The sequence below is a fragment of the Osmerus eperlanus genome, chromosome 2 (genome assembly GCF_963692335.1).
Source record: "Osmerus eperlanus chromosome 2, fOsmEpe2.1, whole genome shotgun sequence".
NCBI classification, from domain to species: Eukaryota; Metazoa; Chordata; class Actinopteri; order Osmeriformes; family Osmeridae; genus Osmerus; species Osmerus eperlanus.
This window is the reverse complement of record NC_085019.1, coordinates 3,468,231-3,489,817: the sequence shown is the minus strand read 5'-3', so window position 1 is coordinate 3,489,817 and position 21,587 is coordinate 3,468,231. Positions and strand designations below refer to the sequence as shown.

At 45.0% G+C, this 21,587-nt stretch overlaps 3 protein-coding genes and 1 long non-coding RNA gene across 4 annotated transcripts in view; 3 read left to right on the top strand and 1 right to left on the bottom strand.

The window, feature by feature from the left end:
• znf385c (zinc finger protein 385C) overlaps window positions 1–6,804 on the top strand; it is a 42,760-nt gene extending 35,956 nt beyond the window's left edge. The window contains exons 5-9 of the mRNA XM_062478590.1: window positions 1,200–1,580; window positions 1,688–1,875; window positions 3,676–3,774; window positions 4,557–4,646; window positions 5,132–6,804. Coding sequence (XP_062334574.1) covers window positions 1,200–1,580; window positions 1,688–1,875; window positions 3,676–3,774; window positions 4,557–4,646; window positions 5,132–5,359 — 986 coding nt within the window. The 3' untranslated portion in view covers window positions 5,360–6,804. The remainder of the gene's footprint in view (window positions 1–1,199; window positions 1,581–1,687; window positions 1,876–3,675; window positions 3,775–4,556; window positions 4,647–5,131) is intronic.
• A 142-nt stretch (window positions 6,805–6,946) lies between these two features.
• Window positions 6,947–8,829, top strand: LOC134007442 (uncharacterized). Its single transcript, XR_009928040.1, has 2 exons — window positions 6,947–7,796; window positions 7,848–8,829. It is a non-coding gene; the product is annotated as an uncharacterized LOC134007442 (long non-coding RNA).
• A 3,512-nt stretch (window positions 8,830–12,341) lies between these two features.
• On the bottom strand, window positions 12,342–14,277 carry nkiras2 (NFKB inhibitor interacting Ras-like 2). The gene is made up of 4 exons (XM_062446820.1): window positions 14,138–14,277; window positions 13,789–13,889; window positions 13,439–13,680; window positions 12,342–13,325 (listed from the first exon to the last, which is right to left on the bottom strand). The coding sequence occupies exons 2-4, from the start codon at window positions 13,880–13,882 to the stop codon at window positions 13,083–13,085; spliced, it is 579 nt and encodes a 192-aa protein (XP_062302804.1). The 5' UTR covers window positions 13,883–13,889; window positions 14,138–14,277; the 3' UTR covers window positions 12,342–13,082.
• A 32-nt stretch (window positions 14,278–14,309) lies between these two features.
• Window positions 14,310–21,444, top strand: dnajc7 (DnaJ (Hsp40) homolog, subfamily C, member 7). Its single transcript, XM_062446270.1, has 14 exons — window positions 14,310–14,433; window positions 15,354–15,442; window positions 15,583–15,707; window positions 15,916–16,029; window positions 16,178–16,252; window positions 16,340–16,458; window positions 16,554–16,707; window positions 17,454–17,618; window positions 18,100–18,191; window positions 18,455–18,528; window positions 18,815–18,961; window positions 19,251–19,403; window positions 19,897–19,968; window positions 20,088–21,444. Exons 1-14 carry the CDS (start codon window positions 14,360–14,362, stop codon window positions 20,123–20,125), a joined length of 1,491 nt encoding a protein of 496 aa, XP_062302254.1. The 5' UTR covers window positions 14,310–14,359; the 3' UTR covers window positions 20,126–21,444.
• The last annotated feature ends 143 nt before the right edge of the window (window positions 21,445–21,587 follow it).

Genomic DNA, 21,587 nt, shown 5'->3' with positions numbered 1-21,587 from the left:
TTGGGTTGAGTGACAAGCACAGAGAGTGGAGGTGTTGTCTGAGAGAAGTCCTGGTGCTTATCTGAGACGGTCTGTGTCATAACGCCGGGCCGCTATCTGCCAACAGCATTATCATATCATATAGCTGCATCTGTATCTGCATTCCCTTTGCGTGACTAGCTTTTTTCAACGTGTTTAGTTTATTTGAAGTGGAATTCAGAGACGGGGCTTTACCGCTCACTGCTTCGGTTTTCAGTACAACTTCCCAAAGAGAAAGTCCTGCACATGGAAACATAAACCATTTACCTGCTGAATGGAGTCCTTCATGCTCTAAGACCTCTGGTCTGCCAGTGGGACAAGTCTCTATGTCCTCCTCTGTAGGACTTTTGCTAATTCCATGGCTTAACATCACTCCCCTCCAGAGTCTTCTCAGGTGGCCTGATCTTTGTCTTTTACATAAGCTCCGGATCGTACCAACTCCTTGATGGGGGGTGCCTGAATCCTCAAGGGGGGTCACTCTCATTACGGAGACAGGACCGTCCAATCTCAACCTCATATAAGGCCCCCTTTTCTGCGCCAGAAACGAAAAAGGAAGACCCTTATCTCCGTGATGAACTTACTCTGGGGCTTAAAAGAGAAAATCAATCGACCTAGTAGGATTGTGGAGAGAGGGGGGGGGGGGGGGGGGGTAGTAAATGAAATTGATCCAGCGTAGCTGTGGGGTAAAGCTGAAAGGGTGTGACTCCCATGGGGGTGGAGGGCATGGTGTGTTGTGTAGGGGGAGCCAAGATGGGGGTAATGGAGCTCCAGTGAGTTATCGGCTGTGCCATGCAGTTGATGGGTTTGTTTATATTGACCGTGCCTTGGGACCTTCACTTGATATTTGAACGGATTCGGGGGGGGAGGGGGAGGGAGGGGTGGGGGAGGGAGGGGGTAGAGCTAGGATGGCATTTACTCTAGCGGCATTAATGTAGTCTGTTCCACATGGTTTAAAACAAACGCTAATATTTTATCTGAAATGCCACAAAGCTGGCAGATAGATCCATATTGTGAGGTATTCGTTGTTCCAAGCAAAAAAACATAATTAAAGAATAATTTAGATGATCTTTTTTTTTATCCAAAACTCAATGCTGCCTTATCAAAGTGTCACATGCTTGGTGAGGAAGAAAGATATATGACTAGATGTGTCTAATCGCCTCCACGTCTCCCCTCTCCCACAGGCCTGCAGGCTGACCTGGAGCCGGCCAAGCAGGAAGTGCTGGAGGAGCCCCCCAGGAGCCTGGTGGGGAAGCTGGAGGACAGTCCTGGAGGCTCCGTCTTGTTGACGCCCGTCTCCGAGGTGTCAACCCTGGAGCTGGCCACCCTGTCCCCACCCCAGGTGTCCCCCTCCTCCCAGATCTCTGAGACGGTCTCCGACACCAGCCTCCCCGAGGCCCCGGGCCCCGCCCTGGAGTCCGCCAGACAGCCAGACAGCTCGAGCACAGACGGAGAGCGCGGCACAGACGAAGAGAAGGAGAGCAAGAAGAACAAGCTCCATCTTCACTGTCCCGTCTGCAAGGTCACTGTCAACTCCACCTCCCAGCTGGAGGCCCACAACAGCGGTACGTACCACACATCCCCACTGGATGAAACACCACTGGACTGCGCGTTGGTACCCAGAGTGACACCTCTCCGCCCCCCCCCCCTCCCCCGCCCTTCCCTCCTCCAGGTACGAAGCACAAGCTGATGCTGGAGGGGCAGAGCGTGCAGCCCAGGCGCAGGGGCAAGGTGGTGGCCGCCCGCTCGTCCTGTAAGACCAAGCGCCTGGGCAGCAAGGGCAGCGTGGGGGTGCCCAGCAAGAACTTCCAGTGTGAGGTCTGCGAGATCTACGTCAACTCTGAAACCCAACTCAGCCAGGTGAGGAGGAGGGGGAGCAGAGGAGGGAGGCTGGGGGGAGAGGGGGAGAGGGGGAGAGGGAGGCTGGGGGCACAGGGGGAGAGGGAGGAGGGAGGCTGGGGGCACAGGGGGAGAGGGAGGCTGGGGGCACAGGGGGAGAGGGAGGACGGAGGCTGGGGGAGAGGGAGGCTGGGGGCACAGGGAGAGAGGGGGAGAGGGAGGCTGGGGGCACAGGGGGAGAGGGGGAGAGGGAGGCTGGGGGCACAGGGGGAGAGGGGGAGAGGGAGGCTGGGGGCACAGGGGGAGAGGGGGAGAGGGAGGCTGGGGGCACAGGGGGAGAGGGGGAGAGGGAGGCTGGGGGCACAGGGGGAGAGGGAGGCTGGGGGCACAGGGGGAGAGGGAGAGGGAGGAGGCTGGGGGGAGAGGGGGAGAGGGAGGCTGGGGGCACAGGGGGAGAGGGAGGCTGGGGGCACAGGGAGAGAGGGGGAGAGGGAGGATCTCTCGTTGGCTCACTACATTTATTCCGAGGGGACAGAATCAGAGAAGTTCAGGGTTTAAATCCTCCTCCTCACAGTATCGGGCATAGTGGTTTATGGTCCCTTTCTGAATACAATTATGAATGGTTCTGAAAAAGCATTTCGGCCACATTGGAGCATAGAAGCTGGACTTAGATAGCATCTTTTCTTTTGCTGCATCTGAAGTAAGCAGCTTGGAAAGAAGGTGGTGAGTAGTAGCTCATGTTAGAGATTATAGATGTTTCCCCCTGGGAGAGACTGTTAAACTGAGATGACTCCAATCACATGGCTCCCTGCCTAGCCATTCTGCCGCCTCTGAGAGGAAAAAGAAAAAAAAAAAAGTTACCTCAACGAGCTCATCCCTCTGTCTTTAACATCCTCATGGCCTAATCATGCGCCATTTTGTACAAAGACAGACTTATCTCTAATGTCACATTCCCCCAGCCCTCCGCCTTTAAAACGTAGCCGAACGCCCATAATGAGGAGAGTAATGTAGCAATAATCTCCTTCAGTTCTCATGCAGAGTTCTGATGAAGGGTAAGGGTCTGGCAGTGCTTGAAATGAGCCAGCAATGGAAATGTGTGTGCTTGAATCAGCCCGGTTTGATTGACATAGACTTGAAGCTTAAAGCTATTTGAAGGATCATGTTAAAATTTCATACTTTCATAGAGTAATTACATTTCCCACATTAGACAGATATATTTACATGTATTCATTTTTAGCAGACGCTTTATATATACGTGTGATGGTATCATGAATTTTAATAAGGACTGTTCAGGCTTTCAATCTTTCAGGGCTATTTGCGACACGTTAATGTAAGATATTGACGTCAAAGGTGTTTATGATGGGATTCTGTTGGCATATATACGTTAAGGACATCCTGTTTCCATGTTGATAATTGCTATCATTGTGATGGTCACTGAATCCATCATCTGTGCTGTGGAATGGACTGTGAAGATGTGAACGCTCGCTCACACAGGTCATGGAAAAGATCGACTACATGCTGGCATGTATGGGAACCGAGCCTTCATGCATTCCAGTGACACCATTTAAATCTCCGTACTCTAGCGATAAAATGTGTTAGCTGGAAGAGGACTGACATATCGTTCAGAAACGTGAAGTCAGAGATGATGTAAAAGTGATTATTTTCTGTACAGCTCTACGTGTTGAATGTATGGCCAGGTCGCTCACATTAGTCATCGGAACTTCAAGTCAGACACACAGGAAGTGATGACTTGACGTTGTTGATCAGTGTGGTTCTCCTGTGCCTCAGACTGATGTTAGTCGTCTCTCCTGGTCTCCCCAGCACATGAACAGCAGGAGACATAAGGACCGGCTGGCAGGCAAGCCCCCCAAACCCAAGTTCAGCCCCCACACTAAGACCCAGCCCAGCTCCAGCTTAGCGGTGAGACACACACACACACACACGTACACATCTACACATACACCTGCAAATACTGAATGCTGGTAGACAGACTCATGGATATGCTCACGTATTATAATGTGACATTTTAACTGGATAAAAATGTATACATTCTCAAATAAATTCCTCTCAGTTTTGCGGAATTGACTGAAAACAAATTGAATTGACCCCCAACACTGACGTCCACTCACTCAGTCAGACACACACACATAACGCACGCAAACACATTACATTTTACATTTAGTCATTTAGCAGACGCTCTTATCCAGAGCGACTTACAGTAAGTACAGGGACATTCCCCCCAAGGCAAGTAGGGTGAAGTGCCTTGCCCAAGGACACAACGTCAGTTGGCACGGCCGGGAATCGAACTGGCAACCTTCGGATTACTAGCCCGATCCCCTCACCGCTCAGCCACCTGACTCCACACGCACAAACACGCACTCCTCCTTTCTTTCCCCTCAAGGGGTTGCCTGTCTTGGTGAGCCAGCATGCCTGTGTGTCAGAGAGGTTAAACACGCTGCTCTGTCATGCCGAATGAGTCCCCTGCCTCTCAGACGGGGCTGAAATAGCCCCTCCATTAACCCCGCTGAGGAGCGCCGACAACAGTACTCTGAATCAGCACTGTCAGCTAATCACTTTTGTGCTCCTGTCCTGTGTGAATTTCCCAATCCCCCCTCCCCCCCCCCCCCCCCCCCCTCCCAACGACCATCTTCCTCCTTGTCCTCCTCATCCTCCTCTTCGCTCCTTGCCCGCGACCCTTACAGAACGTGAGATGGAGTGGCTACGCAGGCGGGGCCGTGTCTGCCATGAAGAAAGTGTTCAGCCAGTACAACCTCGCCTCCCTCTCCTCTCAGGTCAGTGCCGGGGGGAGGGGCTTGGACTAGGCTGGCCAGCCAGCAAACCTGGTCAGGGGCACGGGAATGAGCAGCAAAAGCAGAAGCTCATAGTGCTATGGAAATCTGAATCGTGTGTTTTTGAATGGTCGGAGCCTGTTGTCTGTTTTCTAGTCGATGTGCTGTGTGTCTACGAGCATGTGCTTGTGAGGGAAGTCTTCAGACAGCCCCTGGGGGGGCCCTGGGGATGCTAGTCGAGAGGGCGTGTGCGTGAGTGTGTTTAGCCAAGGTAACTGTGTGCAAGAAGTGCTAGGTTTGTCGGAAATATGTCCGCTGAGTAAATGTGTACACTTCTTTGAGCAAATTTGAAATGGAATGGAAATGAGCCTCTGTGTATCTACTTTTCTCTCTCTCAATGTATTGCCTTCTCTCTCTCTCTCTCTCTCTCTCTCTCTCTCTCTCTCTCTCTTTCTCTTTCGTTCTCTCTATATCTATCTCTCTCCCAGACCAAACTGGCCTTGCAGAAGCAACTGGCCAAGAGCCTGACCACTGGATTTCTGCCAAGCCCCCTCAACCCACCCACTCTGTGCACAATGGCAACCAATCCGCTTGCCCTCCGCCACCCAGGCACTGCAACCTTCATCCAGACACCTTTTTTGGGCCCAGCCCTCTTCCGGCCTGCCCCGGGGCCCCTGAGGGCCACTCACACCCCCATCATCTTCTCTCCTTACTAATGACATGGCCCCTGTCCCTCTGAACTCCACCCTGTCCCTCTACCAGCCCCCAGCCTCCATTACTGTGACCCACTCGATAAGGGCCACCGCAAACTATGCAGCCTGCAAGAGCCAGGATGGAGAGAGCAAGTAAGCACACTAACCTTGGGCCCCAGAGTGGTATGGGACCGACTGGTGGCTCCTGGCATGGAGAACACACCCCCAAGGCCAAAGTCCTGCCTCCCCTTGATGCCCTCTGTGGTGGCCCAAGAAACAGGACACACCTCCAGGAAGTGACTGGTACAGGGAGTGTCTTTTACAGACATTTCATGGGTTGAAATGGTTTGGATGATTCATATTATTGTGTAATTTATTAGAGAACAAAAATCTAGAAGTGTAGATGTATGTTTAGTGTGGTTGCCACAAAATAAGGTCCCTTTACTTGATGCCTGGCAAAGTAACTTTTCTTTGCTTCTAAGTTATCTTTTATAACATGTTGACATTAATAAGGTCATGGAAGCAAGTCGTATCAAACCCCTTTTTCTTTGTACAGCCCTTTTTTACAAGCAATGTCACAGAGGGCAAGTGAGACCAAGTCATATTTCTGTATCAGTGAAGACGTCTGTCATCTTGTCGAGGGGGATTTACAAACTCTTCCTCAGATCCTTAAAGCAATCAGGGTCGTGGTGGTGGGATTTCCAACACATGAATATAGCAGACAAACAAATGTCATAGCATAGGACTGTTGATGGCGGTGAAGCTGGTGTCCTTGTGAATTGTCTCCATGAAAGAAGGGCAGAAACACTGGAACACGTCCATCAACACCAGACATGCATCCGTGATTAAATGACTTCAAGAACACACTGTACAAGCTTTGCTGCCACAAAAGCCAACAGCTTTTCGACCACAAAGGTTATATTGCACCAACACCCTTCTCCCAACCTTGCTGCTTGGGCTCTTTTGTTACTCACAACCCTGAATTAATGTGCTGATTAGATTATTAAGCCCTTTCTCTCCCTCTCTGTTTCGCTCTGACTCACATCCAAACATGGCATTTCATAACTCATTTTACCCTGCATCCCTTGGATTAAGCACTCATTAAGGTCCTGAAAAGGTCAGGTTGTCAACTTGATTTTGTTTCAAGCTGCAGATGTGGCTTGATAAAGACCTTTGCTCTGTTGGATGATTTCTATTGTACAGCCGCTGCGCTCTTACTGTCTCTTTTTCTCGCCTTGCCAGTCTAAAAAAGGAGATGTCTCGCGGTATATTAAGATCTGTAATCTACCGCGACTGCCTTCATCCACTCTGGTGATTAAACTGAATATTTTCCCCCCTACTGTCCTCCCCTCATCCTCACCATTCATTTTCTTTGCCACTGTTGCCTCAGCAGACACTGATGAGAAGAAAAGGATGGCAATTTCTCCCCACCACAAAACAAAGGGGAGGAAATGACATGGCAGACCCCCTCCCCCTCACACTCCCCCAGTGAGGTTCAGACTCTTGGAGGGATATGTGGGTGGGTGATGATCCCATGTCAATCTCCTCACTAGGCAGGGATGGGGACTAAGCACAGTGGCATGGCAACCACACCGTAGTTACTTAAAGCAATGGAAAAAATATACATGTTATTTTTTTCTCTTCTTTTAATCTGTTCTGGGTGCTTTGATAATATCACATATTTGACAGAGCATTTTGATATCAACAGAACAATCAAGTTGTAATTAAAAATCTGTACCATGACTCAGGCAGGTCATGAGTTTCATATTGTGTCGATTTTAAGCAATACATCCAATAAGTTTACTTTTATATTTTCTCAGTGTGAGACAATAATGAGAGTTGGCTTTAGTCTATCTGAATCTTGGCTCCATTAAACTCCCACACAGCGGAAAGTCACTTAAGAGTCATGTACAATGACGATTTGTTCTGATGGTTCTGCCCTTGATGGTCAATCACAATCTCATGGTGTGCAGCTGTGCTGAACTGATCCATAAATAGCTGCTCTTGTATGGTGGAGAGGATGCTTCAGTTTGATCTGTTGACGCTGCTGTGTTTCACCTTCTGAAGAGGACCCGGGGAGAACATTCATATAGATTCAAGTGACAAAACAACATTATGGATGGATAAGTGCTGCATCCACACATATCACCATGCCCCTCCCTCCTCCTACCCCTTTCCATACCTCCTCACTGTCTCACCAAATATCTCAAACACTTTACAAACACCACACGTATCCATTTCCTCTGCTCTCTGCTTTGGCGACATTGAAATGAAGAACAATCCTATGCATTTCTGTTGTTCCCTCAGTGCGATGTATAGTGTGTAATGCAGTAGTGCCATCTGTCTTGAAGACCTTGTAATAGCCATCCAGTCGTGCTGCTCTACATCTCAGAAGCTTTTAGTTAGTTGGGAATACGAAGCCACCAAGTCCTCCTTGCCATAGCGTCGTGATTCGCCCCAGGTCGTGATTCGCCCCAGGTCGTGATTCGCCCCAGGTCGTGATTCGCCCCAGTCTCACCTCTCAGTGAACCAGCCTATGATCTCCTCTATTTGTTTCTTAATCATTCAATGGGAAATTATCTGAAATAAAGACATTTTAAGTCAAATTGTATATGTAGAATCTATAGAGTAATCATAGAGATTTTATTAAAGTGGATAATGCTATTGTTCTATCTATATTATGATGAAATGCTATACTAGGGGAGAATAGTTTCTGTCTGTGTACTGTACTGCATGTACAGTAGGAATATGCTGTAAAGGAAAATACTTTGCTTGTTCGCAATTGTTTTAGTTTTTTTACTTGTTTTCTTTTTATTATGTTTATTTACAAGAGACAAATGTTCAAACAAAGTTATTGGGTGATTTATTTTGTCTCTGGAGTTGAACTAAAGGTTGATTAAACAGCCAATGAAACAACAGATATGGAATACACAGGCCTCCTCACATGGGATTTTTGACCTTTGTTAAGTCCCTGGCTTTCTCAGGGCTCCACATTCAGCAGTACATGAACATTTCTGTACTGGACATTTCTGCTTTAGGACCATACATTCAGGAAGTCCTACACAGGCTGTAGCTGCAGGTCTGCTCACTCCGGAGGGTAAAATAACAGCCATGCAGCCCTGCAGCAGGACACAGGATGTGGCTGGTTACCCTTAGGACAGTATATATTTGAGTCGTGGGTTTGTGCCGTATCGCACCTTTTTACTCGATCACTGTGTACAGTTAAGGGGTAACGTGGGGGCTAGATGACTAGTACAGCTCTGTTTTGAAGCCAATCGGAGAGCCATACTCAAAGCAAAGTGTCACAGTAGATGAAAACAGAGCCCTGTGACTGCATAGTTCTATGCTATACTTTGATGTTATTTTAGCAATAAAGGTGTGTGTGGCCAAAAGGGAGTCTTAAGAAGGGGAATACACTGTAAGAAGGATATTTTATGGTACTACTATGATAAAAAAAAAAACATAGAACTGCATATGATTAGAGATTCTGTGAAGGAATCCGAGTGTGTCAAGAAAGTATTTGCATATTTCTGCTGGCCCAGTTATTTATCTTGAATGGCTACATGGATGCTCCACCATGCTCGCTGGGTGAAGGCCTGTCGGAAGTGACTGCCTGTGTATATTTGATATTCCCTCGTCCCTAAATTCTGCGTAGGTGACAGAAATTACACCAGTGCTTCTTTTCTATTAATTTTGGCAGTCAAAATCTCCACACTGCCGAGATCTTCTACAGTTGCCTCTGTCCTAGCTGAGTGCTTGACACATGAGGATATCTGTGCCAAGGAACACTTAAGATGCTGTTATACTTTAGAGCCTTCTATAATCTCCTTATCTGCAGCATAGTCCCCACAGATGGCTATACTGAACCATCCCACTTGGACTGTGTGGATCCAGGAGAGAGAGGAGAGAGAGAGAGAGAGAGAGGGAGTGAGGAGAGAAGGGGAGAGAGGAGAGAGAGAGAGAGAGGAGAGGAGAGAGTGAGAGAGGAGAGATGAGAGAGAGAGAGAGAGAGAGAGAGAGAGAGAGAGAGAGAGAGAAGGAGAGAGAGAGAGAGAGAGAAGAGAGAGAGAGAGAGAGAGAGAGAGAGAGAGAGAGCGAGAGAGAGAGAGAGAGAGAGAGAGAGAGAGAGAGAGAGAGAGAGAGAGAGAGAAGACGAAAAGCCATGGAATCCAACTGGATTCCGAGTCATCCCATGTCAGTGTTGTACCTTATAGCTTGCTCTCTCCCCTGATCTCGTCCTCCAGATCGTAGACCCTCCCTCTGCTCTTGTTGTCTCTGAGGCGCGTCTGCTGCCCTTGCCATGATAATGCCAATCAAATGAGCATCTGTCACTCCACTGTTTGGACTGTGATGTGCTGTAACATCCAATCATTCTGTGCGTTTCCTTCAATTAGCTTGTTTATTTGCGTCCTGCGTCCTTGTTCGCATGAAGGTGAGCCCATCCCCATGACGATGGACAGTGTGTTTTTCTCATGCCATGCTCCCCTTGTGGAAACATCAGATAAGCACAAAATCTCCCCTGGTGTCAAACAGGGGAAACATTTCTTCAGATAATCCATAACTGTGACTAAAGCCAGTGGTCTGGGCTGGCTGAAGAACACGGTGACCTTGCCCGACCTTCTCCTTTCAATGACAGTGGTATCGATGTGTCTGACGACTCTGTGTGACACAGACGTGTGGAGTGACACGTGCTGTGTGGCTCCGCCCCCACACTCCTTGCTCTCTGTTCTCCTTCTACAAGGACATGGGTTCACTATGTGTGTCCAGCTGTACAGTACATATCAATATCTGTGACCGGTTGTGTTCAATTCAAAGCAAACTGGACATTACAGAACATGTATGGTGATGATGATGTAGAAGAAAATAACAATAACTTATAAGGGGACATGGCCAATATTTATTGTATTGCCTTTGTCACGTGTTCATTGTACATTTTACTACCATGACTTTATGATGTACCACGGTGAAGGAAAGATATTTTGATAAGATGTTATTTGCTTAAATGTTTTTATTTCAGTATGTATAGATAATGCAAAGTTCAACACAAAATGTGAGAGAGACAAAAAGACTGGAGAGTGAAATAAATCAATTAGATCTTCCACTTCCGGTGTCATTATTTATTGCTTTATTGGATTACAAATGTCACACTATTTAAAGTGACTCACTTCATAATGACAGTATAGTTCCGTTTTTTGGGAAAACGTTTTTTTCCTCATTCACAATTACACAGGTTAACAATATCCAATATACTTACATAACGTTGCCTCCTGTCTTCAACTGTATTGTTATTTTCTAGGTGGTGGTTAAGGTGGAGAAAAAAGAACAATCACTTCAATGTCACTCAGTGATTTATTGTGTCTTTTAATGATGGAAGTCTAACCTTTAATCACTTTAGGTCAGATTGAAAAAACTGTCCAAACGTAGAGATGGATATTCATTTCAAACAGGCCAGCGAGGGCTGCATCATCTTCACTCCATATAAATCCTCATATCATAAACCTCTAGATGACCTAGTGTTGGGGAGAAACACTGCGATTAGAGGGTCACTGTAGGAACTGACAGGTTTAAAATAAATAGTCTTCACGCCGAGGTGGGTAGGGGGGTTGCAATCCCATTAGCTTTATGTCCCAAGGGAGGGGTGGAGCCTTCGCTGGAATCATGGGTATGGGTTTTGTGTTTTTGAAATGGCACTAGAAGACTGTCAGACTAGAGATAACAGGACATTTCTTTTTTTTCTCTCAGCAACATCCTTGGGGAAATGACTCATTTTGTGGCCGCTGCGGTCTTTCTGGTAAGCTGCATCATAAATCATGGCAGGGACAGGTCACTGCTCTCTGGTTTGTAGTGTGCAGGGCGTCTACATCAAATGGTACTGTTAGTGTCACATTTCTTCCGAAGGTCAATATAGCAGGTGAAACACTTTATTGTGCAGACATGTGCAACACATAAGCAAGTAATATATTAAGAGTTGAAGTCCCATACACCAGTTTGAACTTGACATGTAGAGATTTGACATTGGTGTTAATGTGTTGGTCTGTTTCACAACGATCCAAGGCATACCTTTTTCTATTAAGTATACTGTCACAAAAACAACATGATCATTCTAAAGTAAAAGGAAGGTCAGTGAAGTATTTATTTCAGACACGTTACATTACCTTTTTCTCATTAGCTTACATTAACCTTTCCAGTCAGCTACTCCACGTTGAGCTACTGGCAGATTAATTTATGCTGTTTAAACTTCTCTGACTTTCTTGCTCTTTGGCCCTGCTTCATTTGCCACAGGGCCCGAAGCCTACATCTGTTTCTTTGCACTTGAATTTTGCTACCTGAGATGAATATTTACATTTACATTTTTACATTTAGTCATTTAGCAGACGCTCTTATCCAGGGCGACTTACAGTAATTACAGGGACATTCCCCCGAGGCAAGTAGGGTGAAGTGCCTTGCCCAAGGACACAACGTCATTTTGCACGGCCGGGAATCGAACCAGCGACCTTCTGATTACTAGCCCGATTCTTTAACCGCTCAGCCACCTGACTCCCTATATGTGCCACCAGAACACAAACGGTGAGCCCAAAACCTGCTCAGAGTGCATGGTATTGAGAACTGTGTCATACATAAGTTATACATTGGATTAGCTGATGAGGTTCAGGTATCTAAGTGATAATAAAGGGTGTGTATACGAGGGGGCAGATGGGAGCTATGGTGTGGTGTTTTATCCTCCTGAACTTCCTTAATTCTTACTCCATGTTGTTACAGTAGGCTTTGAAAATCACCCTTCCTTCCCTATGTGCTACTCACTCCCTTGATGGGAAGGTGGAGGGATTCTTTATATCCTTAGGGAGAGGAGAGACCTCTGCTGGTCACAGTAATTCAATGTAACTCAAGATAATCCGGAACTGTTTATGAAAAAAAAAAAGAAGAGACTTGAGAATGTAGTAATAATATAAAATGCCATAATGACAATTTAGTTGTCCATTCATTAATAAATCATCAAAACTCAAAGTAAGGTGCAGAATTTATTTTATTTGTTTACAAAACGAGCAAACAAAGGTCAGATCTCCACACACTTAAAAGATAAATACTGTATAGACTGAATCGGACAACAGTTTTTAGTTGAAATGTGGTATAAAGATGCACAAACAAATCAGTCATCTGTGAGTGTTAACAAAGCTAAAACTAGTGAAAACTAGTGCAAGTTATTTAAGCTGATCAACTATAACAAATCTCGGTATATATTTTCTGGTATATTCAAGAGTGGGGTACAAAAACTGAGGAATGTATTTTTTACATTTGGAAAAATAAAGTATTTAAAAATGACACAAATGACAGAACATGCTTCCACAGTTTCTCTGAGGGGAGGGCATGTCAGTAGTGTAACAGATCTCCTGATTAATTGACAGTACATGAATCCCTTGTCCTCCTTCCTCCCTGTACTGTACACTCAACTTCTTTAACAATCAATATGAGTTTATGGTTAGCCATCAGTGTTAAGTTCCATCACAGATCAGTGATCAAGTGTTCAGTTCTGATTCAGTCTGTGTACATTCTTGCAGTCTTTGTAATCTGTGCAGTGTGCACCATGTGTGATTGTACATATGATCATCAACTCTCTGTGTTCCTCATCTACCAATCACCCCTCCTTTCTCTCCTTCACTGTTAATCGCAATCTCCTCCTCTTTTCCTCCCACCACTGCTTCCTCTCTTGTTCCTCTTTGACCTCCTAAACCCTCATCCTACAGTCCCCTCAGCTGTCAACAGACCCACTCCCCTTGTTCTTGTTGCGACTCAAAGGGAAGGTGGACTTGCTTTGAGGCTGGGTCATTTTACTTGCCAGGTAGACAAAAGGCTCGATGAGGCTGCGTCTATCCTCTACTGACACCTCCCATAGTCGGACCTTCTCTGTCTTGGCCCAGTTCTGGGCCATGTCTGATTCCACCCTCCTCTGGTCCTGCATATCCAGCTTGTTCCCGAGAACCACAATAGTCACCTGTGAACAAACAGCCCTTCATTAGCCTCAAACTGTATAGGTGGGATCTCATTTAGACATTTTGTAAACATATTCACGCGATAAACTAGACACAAATGGATTAAGATTCTGACCTCTTTCTTGTCCCTGTGGCGGTCAATGTCCTTCTTGAGGGCCTCCATTCGTTTAAATGACTCCTTACTTTCAATACTGTAGACAAGCACAAAACCGTCTGCAAATGAGTAGTAGTGGCGAGGGAACTCGAGTCCATCCCGCAGTCCCCGGGTGTCATAGAAGCGCACCTGCTCTCGTGTGCCGCGGTCAGTTTCGATAGACCCTATGTAGATGTCCTCCAACGTCTCCATGGATTCAGAACCTAAAAGTGCGTTGCAGATACAAATTACTATGTAAATTGATAATGATGGCACCCTTTGTTTTTAGATAGTGTGACATAACAACAAAGCAAAAATAACCGTTAACCTACCAGCAATGTGGTTGGCATAGAGCAGTTGTTCCAATACAGCAGTTTTGCCAACAGCAGCAAGACCGCACACTACCACTTTACAACTTTTGCCCATGGTCAATCTGTAATTCGTTAAGAATGCCATTATAAAACAAGCCATTTCCAGATAACGTAAAGCACAATGCACATGAAAATGGGGACATACGATAGAAACATACTACTTTACGAAAGAAGAAGCTAGTCTAGCTAGCTGCAGCAGTGCTACAGTGGGCTAGCTAGGCATTGTAGCTGCCATTAGTAGTTTCTGGTAGATGGCTAGTTAACTGTATTTACTAGTGAACATGGCTAGATGTTTACAATAAAGCCTCACCTCGAACAATTTCCTGATGAGTTTGTCGGTGCAAGCAATTTTACTGCCCGTTTAAAGCTCAATCGACTGTCGTTAAGGGAAAAAAAAGAAGTAGATAAACGTCTGGGAAACTGGGGACTTCCTGTTTACTGTCTACGTAACGACGTAACCAAGAAGAAAGGCGGAGCAACTGTCAAAATTCGAGAATTCGCTGTTTTCAGCCCCGCCCCTTGTCTCGGCAAAATGGCGAATGTGGACTATGATGATGTGAACATGGACCAAGAGATGGAATTACTTAGTGACGAAGAATTGGAGAGGTGCGTAACCATAAGGGCACAGCTAAATACAATTGACAACACACGCCTTGAATGTAATAAAACAGTGCCAATACCTAGTATGAGTTTTTTCCGGCGATTTGATACTGTCAGACTAGCTACAGCGCGTTAAATAGCACTAGCCCTGCTTTCCAGCTAGCTAGCTACCACTGTAGCAGCAAGCTGGTTAATCGTTAGAATTAACTTTTCTTTTGGCCTCATTCCGTTTTCTGACAATTATTGGACTCTGACTCAGCTATAGGCAGGCCGAATATGTAGTGACATATCGTCAACTTAAATATATTTTTGATACAGCGTTAGACAGCTGACAATGACTGTATGTGTTCAATCTATAATTATGATCTGAACTACATCAGTGAGTGTGAAGCATGGCGGAGCTTCCTAAAAAAGCCAGCAGTGTCAGTGTGCCCTACAGGGTGTCATGTGTTTCATGTACTACGCACGTCTATTTCGTCTCGAGACTGTCTTTGGATTGGATCTAGCATTCTGTGCTGCTGTGGTGGCTGTTTCTATACATAGTCTGGTTTTGTGTAGCAGACCTGTCCCAACCTCAACCCAAAATTAACTCACCCATGCCTTAGAAGCTCAGTTTTGACGCAGATTTACACCCACCTCAGCCTTCTACTACTTGGGTCACTTAGTGAGAGCAGGTGTGTGTTTTGAATGTTTAATGTGACAAGCATACTATCAACACATAGGTTAGGTCGAGACCTAACCCATGTTTGATGACAGTCCTAATATATTCGGAGACAGTATTCAACACAATTCATTTAAACTATGTCCTCTTGTTCAATTCTGTCGTAAGCCCTCTCGGACATAATTATTGTCAACATTGTCCAGTTTATATATATATATATTTTAATCTATGTCATAATACTTTTGTTGTCTTGTGTATCTGTCAGAGAAGCGGAGGGCTTCAAAGAACAAGGAAATGCCTACTACATTAAAAAGGATTATTCTGAAGCATTTAACTACTACACCAAGGCAATAGGTAAAGTTTGTGAAGTTTTCAACCATTCACTGTGTATTATTGTCTCCAAATGAACAGCTATGTGCACTGTGGCAAGTAACAAACAAAATGAACTTTGACAAACTGAATTTCATTTGAAAGTTGTTGTATACTCTTGATAGACATGTGTCCCAAGAATGCCAGTTACTACGGAAACCGTGCAGCTACACTGATGATGCTAAGCCGATATAGAGAGGCGCTGGAAGACTCCCAGCAGGCAGTGCGGCTAGATGACACTTTTATGAAGGTAGACTTTACAGAGGAGACTACCCCTCATTTGTAAGCAATTGGTTCTTACTGTAATGCTAGTACTACTAAGAGTTTTCACGGTAGATTAGAAGTGAAGACAAATGGTAGCATGTAAATAATTGCTTTTGGGAGTGTTGGACTTCTTGGATGTTTCATGTCTCTGTGTCACAGGCCCAAATGAGAACTATGAGTCAATTGTCCCACAGGGTCATCTACGAGAAGGAAAGTGCCATCTGTCTCTTGGCAACGCCATGGCTGCCAGCCGCTGTTTCCAGAGGGTTCTAGAACTTGAACCTGACAACAGCCAGGCACAGCAGGAGGTGCGTCAGACTGTCTGGGCATTACCTAATGAACCACAGCAAACTGTCCCTTCGCAATCTTGCTCACTCTATTAAGTAGCAAATACCTAAATGACAGTGATTTATTATATCAAGCATGTCTTATGGAGAAGTGTTGTCTCAAATCCAGTTGAAGAATGCAGACTCGATCCTAGAGTATGAGAAGATGGCGGAAATCGGGTTCGAAAAGCGCGACTTTAGAATGGTAAGCAGTCGTAGTTCTCAGTTTCTTTATGACATGTGTTCCGGGGTTCTAGACATGACTGTGTCTCTCTGGCTCTGGTTGCTATAGGTTGTCTTCTGTATGGACCGTGCCTTGGAGTCCACCTCAGCCTGCCACCGATTCAAAGTACTCAAAGCAGAGTGTTTGGCCTTGCTGGGACGCTACCCGGAAGCTCAGTCCGTAGCCAGGTAACCGCTTTAATGACATCCGGATTGCGATTTTTGAAATAAGTCAATGCACGACTCTCCTTCAGAGAAACGTGTCTTGTTTTTGTTGGCCACAGTGATATCCTGAGGATGGACTCGACCAATGGGGATGCTCTGTACGTGCGAGGCCTCTGTCTGTACTATGAGGACTGCATTGACAAGGCTGTCCAGTTCTTTGTCCAGGCCTTGCGTATGGCCCCTGACCACGAGAAGGCTCGCCTCGCCTGCAGAGTAAGGCTGAGTGTCCATACAGCGTTTTTTTCTGAATGCCAGTATTTTTTTCACTTGTTCCTAATGAGGAGATGGTGCATGCGGCTGCCTTGAGAAAAAAGGGCTGCCGCTCCGAGCGCTTCTAGTTGAAATCTCTGAACTTTTCAGAAAGGCGCTGGTACCGTTTCGGTCGCTCTTTTTCAGCTTGCTAGCCACTCAACAGTCAGAGAAATGAATGTCCATTAATGATGAGCTCATAGCTTTATCCGAGAATATGTTGTTTAACCCTCGTGCTGCCTTCGGGTCACATGACCCAAAGGTTCATAACGAACCATTGTTGTATTTACCCAATTTTACCCAATACAAAAACAAATTAAAATAATTTTCTTTTAACCTTCGCAATGTGGGGGGTCTGAGACAGCCCAACGGTTAAAAGAAAAGGCTTCACTTTGTCTTTGTATGCGGTAAATCTGTCGCAATACGACGGTGGGTCACAATGACTGATGGGTCAGAATGACCCGAAGATAACACAAGGGTTAAGCTACTTGCTTGCACTGGGTTGAAGTGGTCCTCAGCACTCCTCCAGCGAGTTTCTGCCAGAGAAAAACTCAATATGGATATGTGCCCTCAGACCTCCTGTGTTGAAGAACACCACAAAACGTCATTGAACCATCACACACAACAAAAAATCTCCATTCTCAGCGGCTTGATTCTAATGTAGAGTGCTTCTCAGAGTGGTCCCTAATGTATTTTCTTTTTTACTCCAGAATGCCAAAGCACTTAAAGCCAAGAAAGAGGAGGGCAACAAGGCTTTCAAGGAGGGGAATTATGAGACAGCCTATGAGCTGTATTCTGAGGCCCTGACAATAGACCCCAACAACATCAAAACCAACGCCAAGCTGTTCTGCAATAGGGGCACCGTTGGATCCAAGGTGAAGCACAAGGAAGATCATCTCTCTTGTCTCTGTATCCACTTTTTGTCTGTTTTGGTATCCATCGTTTTAAGGCTTGATATTATAGACACCGTTTCCCTAAATGTACTGATGAGTTTTTCATCTGCGCAGAACTGATGCATACTTAATACATGTAAAGGGCCCCTATCTTTATCAGTTGTAAATCCTTGAGGAAGTCACACACTCTGAAAGCGATTCACAGATGAACTTAAGACAATACAAGCTACTGTTCTGTCAAAAGGTTTGCCTTGTGAGCCAGTAAGTTTATATGCACACTCGTACATTTATATACTGTATATTTATACACATTCAGATTTTTGGTGAGCACCCACTTACTGTGTTTTTTTTTTTTTGTGTTGTTATATCTTTGACTCTGCTCTTTGTTTTGCTGCCCTCTATCTAACCACCAGAAGTGGGCCAGCATCTCAGTCTCACTCTCCTTTTCTTTTTCCTTTGAAAGCTGAAAAAACTAGAGCAGGCCATCGAAGACTGCACAAAGGCAATCAAGCTGGACGAGACCTACATCAAGGCCTATTTACGGAGAGCGCAATGGTACGTCAATGTCTGGCGTGAGCGTGGCGACTACATGCATGGACAGTTCAGTATGAGTGCGAGTGAAATTAAGAGACCATCAATCGTATGTTACAGTCCCGTTTAGGTCATTTAGCAGGCACTTTTATCCGAAGCAAGTCCCTTTCACATGATTCCATTGCTTATTATCCAGGACTTTTTAAACGGTCTTTTTTTACGTGGAAGTAGAGATTTTCCGATTTTGGGAATATTGGTGATTGTTCCTGTTTGTGTGTGTTCTGCAGTTACATGGACATCGAGCAGCATGAGGACGCAGTGCGGGATTATGAGAAGGTCTACCAAACAGAGAAGACAAAAGGTATCTGTCTCTATCAATGACTCAGCCTCTCCTTTCTAGAACACGATGCCCTATTTTCTCAGCAATGTCCTTTCATTATTTATTGTTATTTCACCAAACTAAATTCACATGCATTTGAGAGTCGTTTTACACTGTTGTGAAGGAGCCGGTTCGGTTACAATAAAGCGCCACCTATTGTCTCCTTGTTGGGAGTTCACCTCTGAAACTCATATTTTGAGTTTCTCTCTCTATCCCTGTTTTATCTCATGGTTTTTCATCTTGGTCTAACTGTGTCTCATTGTCTTAGAGCACAAGCACCTTCTGAAGAATGCACAGCTGGAGTTGAAGAAGAGCAAGCGGAAAGATTATTACAAGGTGCTGGGCGTGGACAAGAAAGCTACCGAGGACGAAATCAAGAAGGCGTATCGTAAACGAGCCCTCATGCACCATCCAGGTAGGAATTAGGGGACTGGTCATACCGATCGACATGTACCAGAGCTGCAGGATGCCGCCACGCTTAAGGGTCTGTTCTGTTACATTTACATTTAGTCATTTAGCAGACGCTCTTATCCAGAGTGACTTACAGTAAGTACAGGGACATTCTCCCCAGAGGCAAGTAGGACGAAGTGCCTCGCCCAAGGACACAACGTCATTTGCACGGCCAGGAATCGAACCGGTAACCTTCAGATTACTAGCCCGACTCCCTAACCGCTCAGCCACCTGACTCCCTGTTGCTCCGCCAGACCGTCACAGTTCAGCTAGTGCGGAGGTGCAGAAGGAGGAGGAGAAGAAGTTCAAGGAGGTCGGAGAGGCGTTCACCGTGCTGTCCGACCCCAAGAAGAAATCTCGTTACGACAGCGGTCAGGACCTGGAGGATGATGGCATGAACATGGGAGGTTAGCACCTGGGGATGTAGGAAGGAGGGGGTTGTCACCATAGATATATATAAAGGGTAGATGTCTCGTCCGCGTTTCCGGACAACAGAGCCGAACGTCCGCACTTGGCGGCCATCTTGCTACAGTTAACTCGCTCACCCATAACACTGTGTTGATGCTACATGTACTTTTTAAATTACCATAACTTGCTCAATTTTCAACCGATTTTGAAACGGTTTGGTTTGTTATCAACGTCAGAGATGTCGTTATGCCACTGCATACTTCTGTTCTATATAAAAAATAAAAATTCATAAGCATGCAGTGGCATAACGACATCTCTGACGTTGATAACAAACCAAACCGGTTGAAAATTGACCGCCACGTGCGGACGTTCTAGACTCCGCCGTAAGACATCTAGTCTTTATATATATCTATGGTTGTCACTGCCTTCAGTGTGTTAGAAGTGTTGTGTCTGATTGTCAGGAACATACTCATGTGTTTGTGTCTTTCCCAGATTTTGATGCCAACAACATTTTCAAGGCATTCTTCGGAGGACCAGGAGGCTATAGTTTCGAAGGTAACTCATGTACGTATACCAGGAAACGGCACTTCTTTCTTTTTATCCTATCAAAATAATTTGGGTTATTTAGGTCAAGAATATTAAAACAAACTACTAATAATGATCTTGTGTGTTTTGTATTATAGCATCTGGACCAGGAAATTTCTTCTTCCAGTTTGGTTAAGTTGGGAATCCAATACCCCTGCCGTTCCAACATCATGGACATAAACAAATTCAACCCTCTATAACTCGTACCTACCCTCATTTTAACGTGTCTGACTTTCTCAGTCAGACTGTCTATGCCATTGACTAAATGAATGCTATCCAATGACACCATGCAACAAACGAATTGTGCTTGTACAGCAAGTTGAAAGTACACCTATTACTGGTTTTGAGTTGGTTTCCTTAAAAGAAAAGAAAAAAAACTGTCTGGAAGTCTTTAATAGCTGGTTACATTGAAGGTTTTAAAGAGAATGGTGGCCGAACCAAGTAAGAGCTTGAATCATGCAATGTTTCCTAAGAGTGATGGTGTAGCTACCAAGTCTGAGCAGTTGACCCATGGAGAAACCTCTGAGAAGCTTTGGGACAGTAAGCATGCCATGAACCGCCTCTTAAACCGCTCTCCTGGAATTTTTCAAAGCATGCAAGTTAGTTTCTTGCCCAGTCGTTTCCAAAGGAGGAAATTACATGGGTTACTTAGCAACTTGTAATATTGCTATAGCCGAACACCTCTCCTCTGAACCAGTATACTCGAGAACAAAAATTCAGCAGCTGTGGATATGCTTACTGACAGCTGTGTACTTGTCCCCATGTTATAGGAACTGTTAAGGTTCAGAATTGATTTTCCACAACTGCTGGAGATCATATTTGTTCATGAACTGTTCATGTTCAGTGAAGAGATGGCTTTGTTGGCTTGTTAAGCTAGCACTTTCACCTTCTGTGTGGTTGGCTTTCTCACCTCAAGTTTTATGTTCGATGTTGCCATTCACCGGTTGCTGCATTGTACATTTTACTGGAATGTAAAGTGTTAATTTGTGTTTATAGTTGATAACTGTTTTCCAAATTGTTTTTCTTTTCTTATTTTATATATATGTAAATGTTGTGTTTCATAGAGTATCTAAGCTCTAGATGAGAATGCTTATATTATGAAAATGCCACCAAGGACTAGCTTCTTAATTGCACAAACTCAGGAAAATGTTGTTGCACTTAACTGCATCTGTGAATAACTGACATCTGTCAACTACATCAAGCAAACAAATCATTTCAAATATATAGCGCAAATTAGTCATCAAAATAAAGAATTGATAAACGTATTGCGGTCATCTGGATTACATACACGATGACATGAAGAAGATAATCAAGTTAACATGCTGAGTAGGATGTTTTGTCCATTTGGTGCACTTCGAAAATAAAAGCATTCTCATCTCTCATCATAAGTTGGAACAACATTGACTACCACACAGTCATGTAAATAAAGTTAGCCTCTGGATTCCTCCCATGAAATGTATCATATTTGTCTTTATTTCATGTGTCGTCTGGGACAACGGAATAGCAGCATTTTCAGTTGTATTTGTTATTTTGCTCTGACTCATTCCAATCCTATAGTTTACTCGAATAGGCTTAAGAGGGCAGTGTTGAGACTAGTC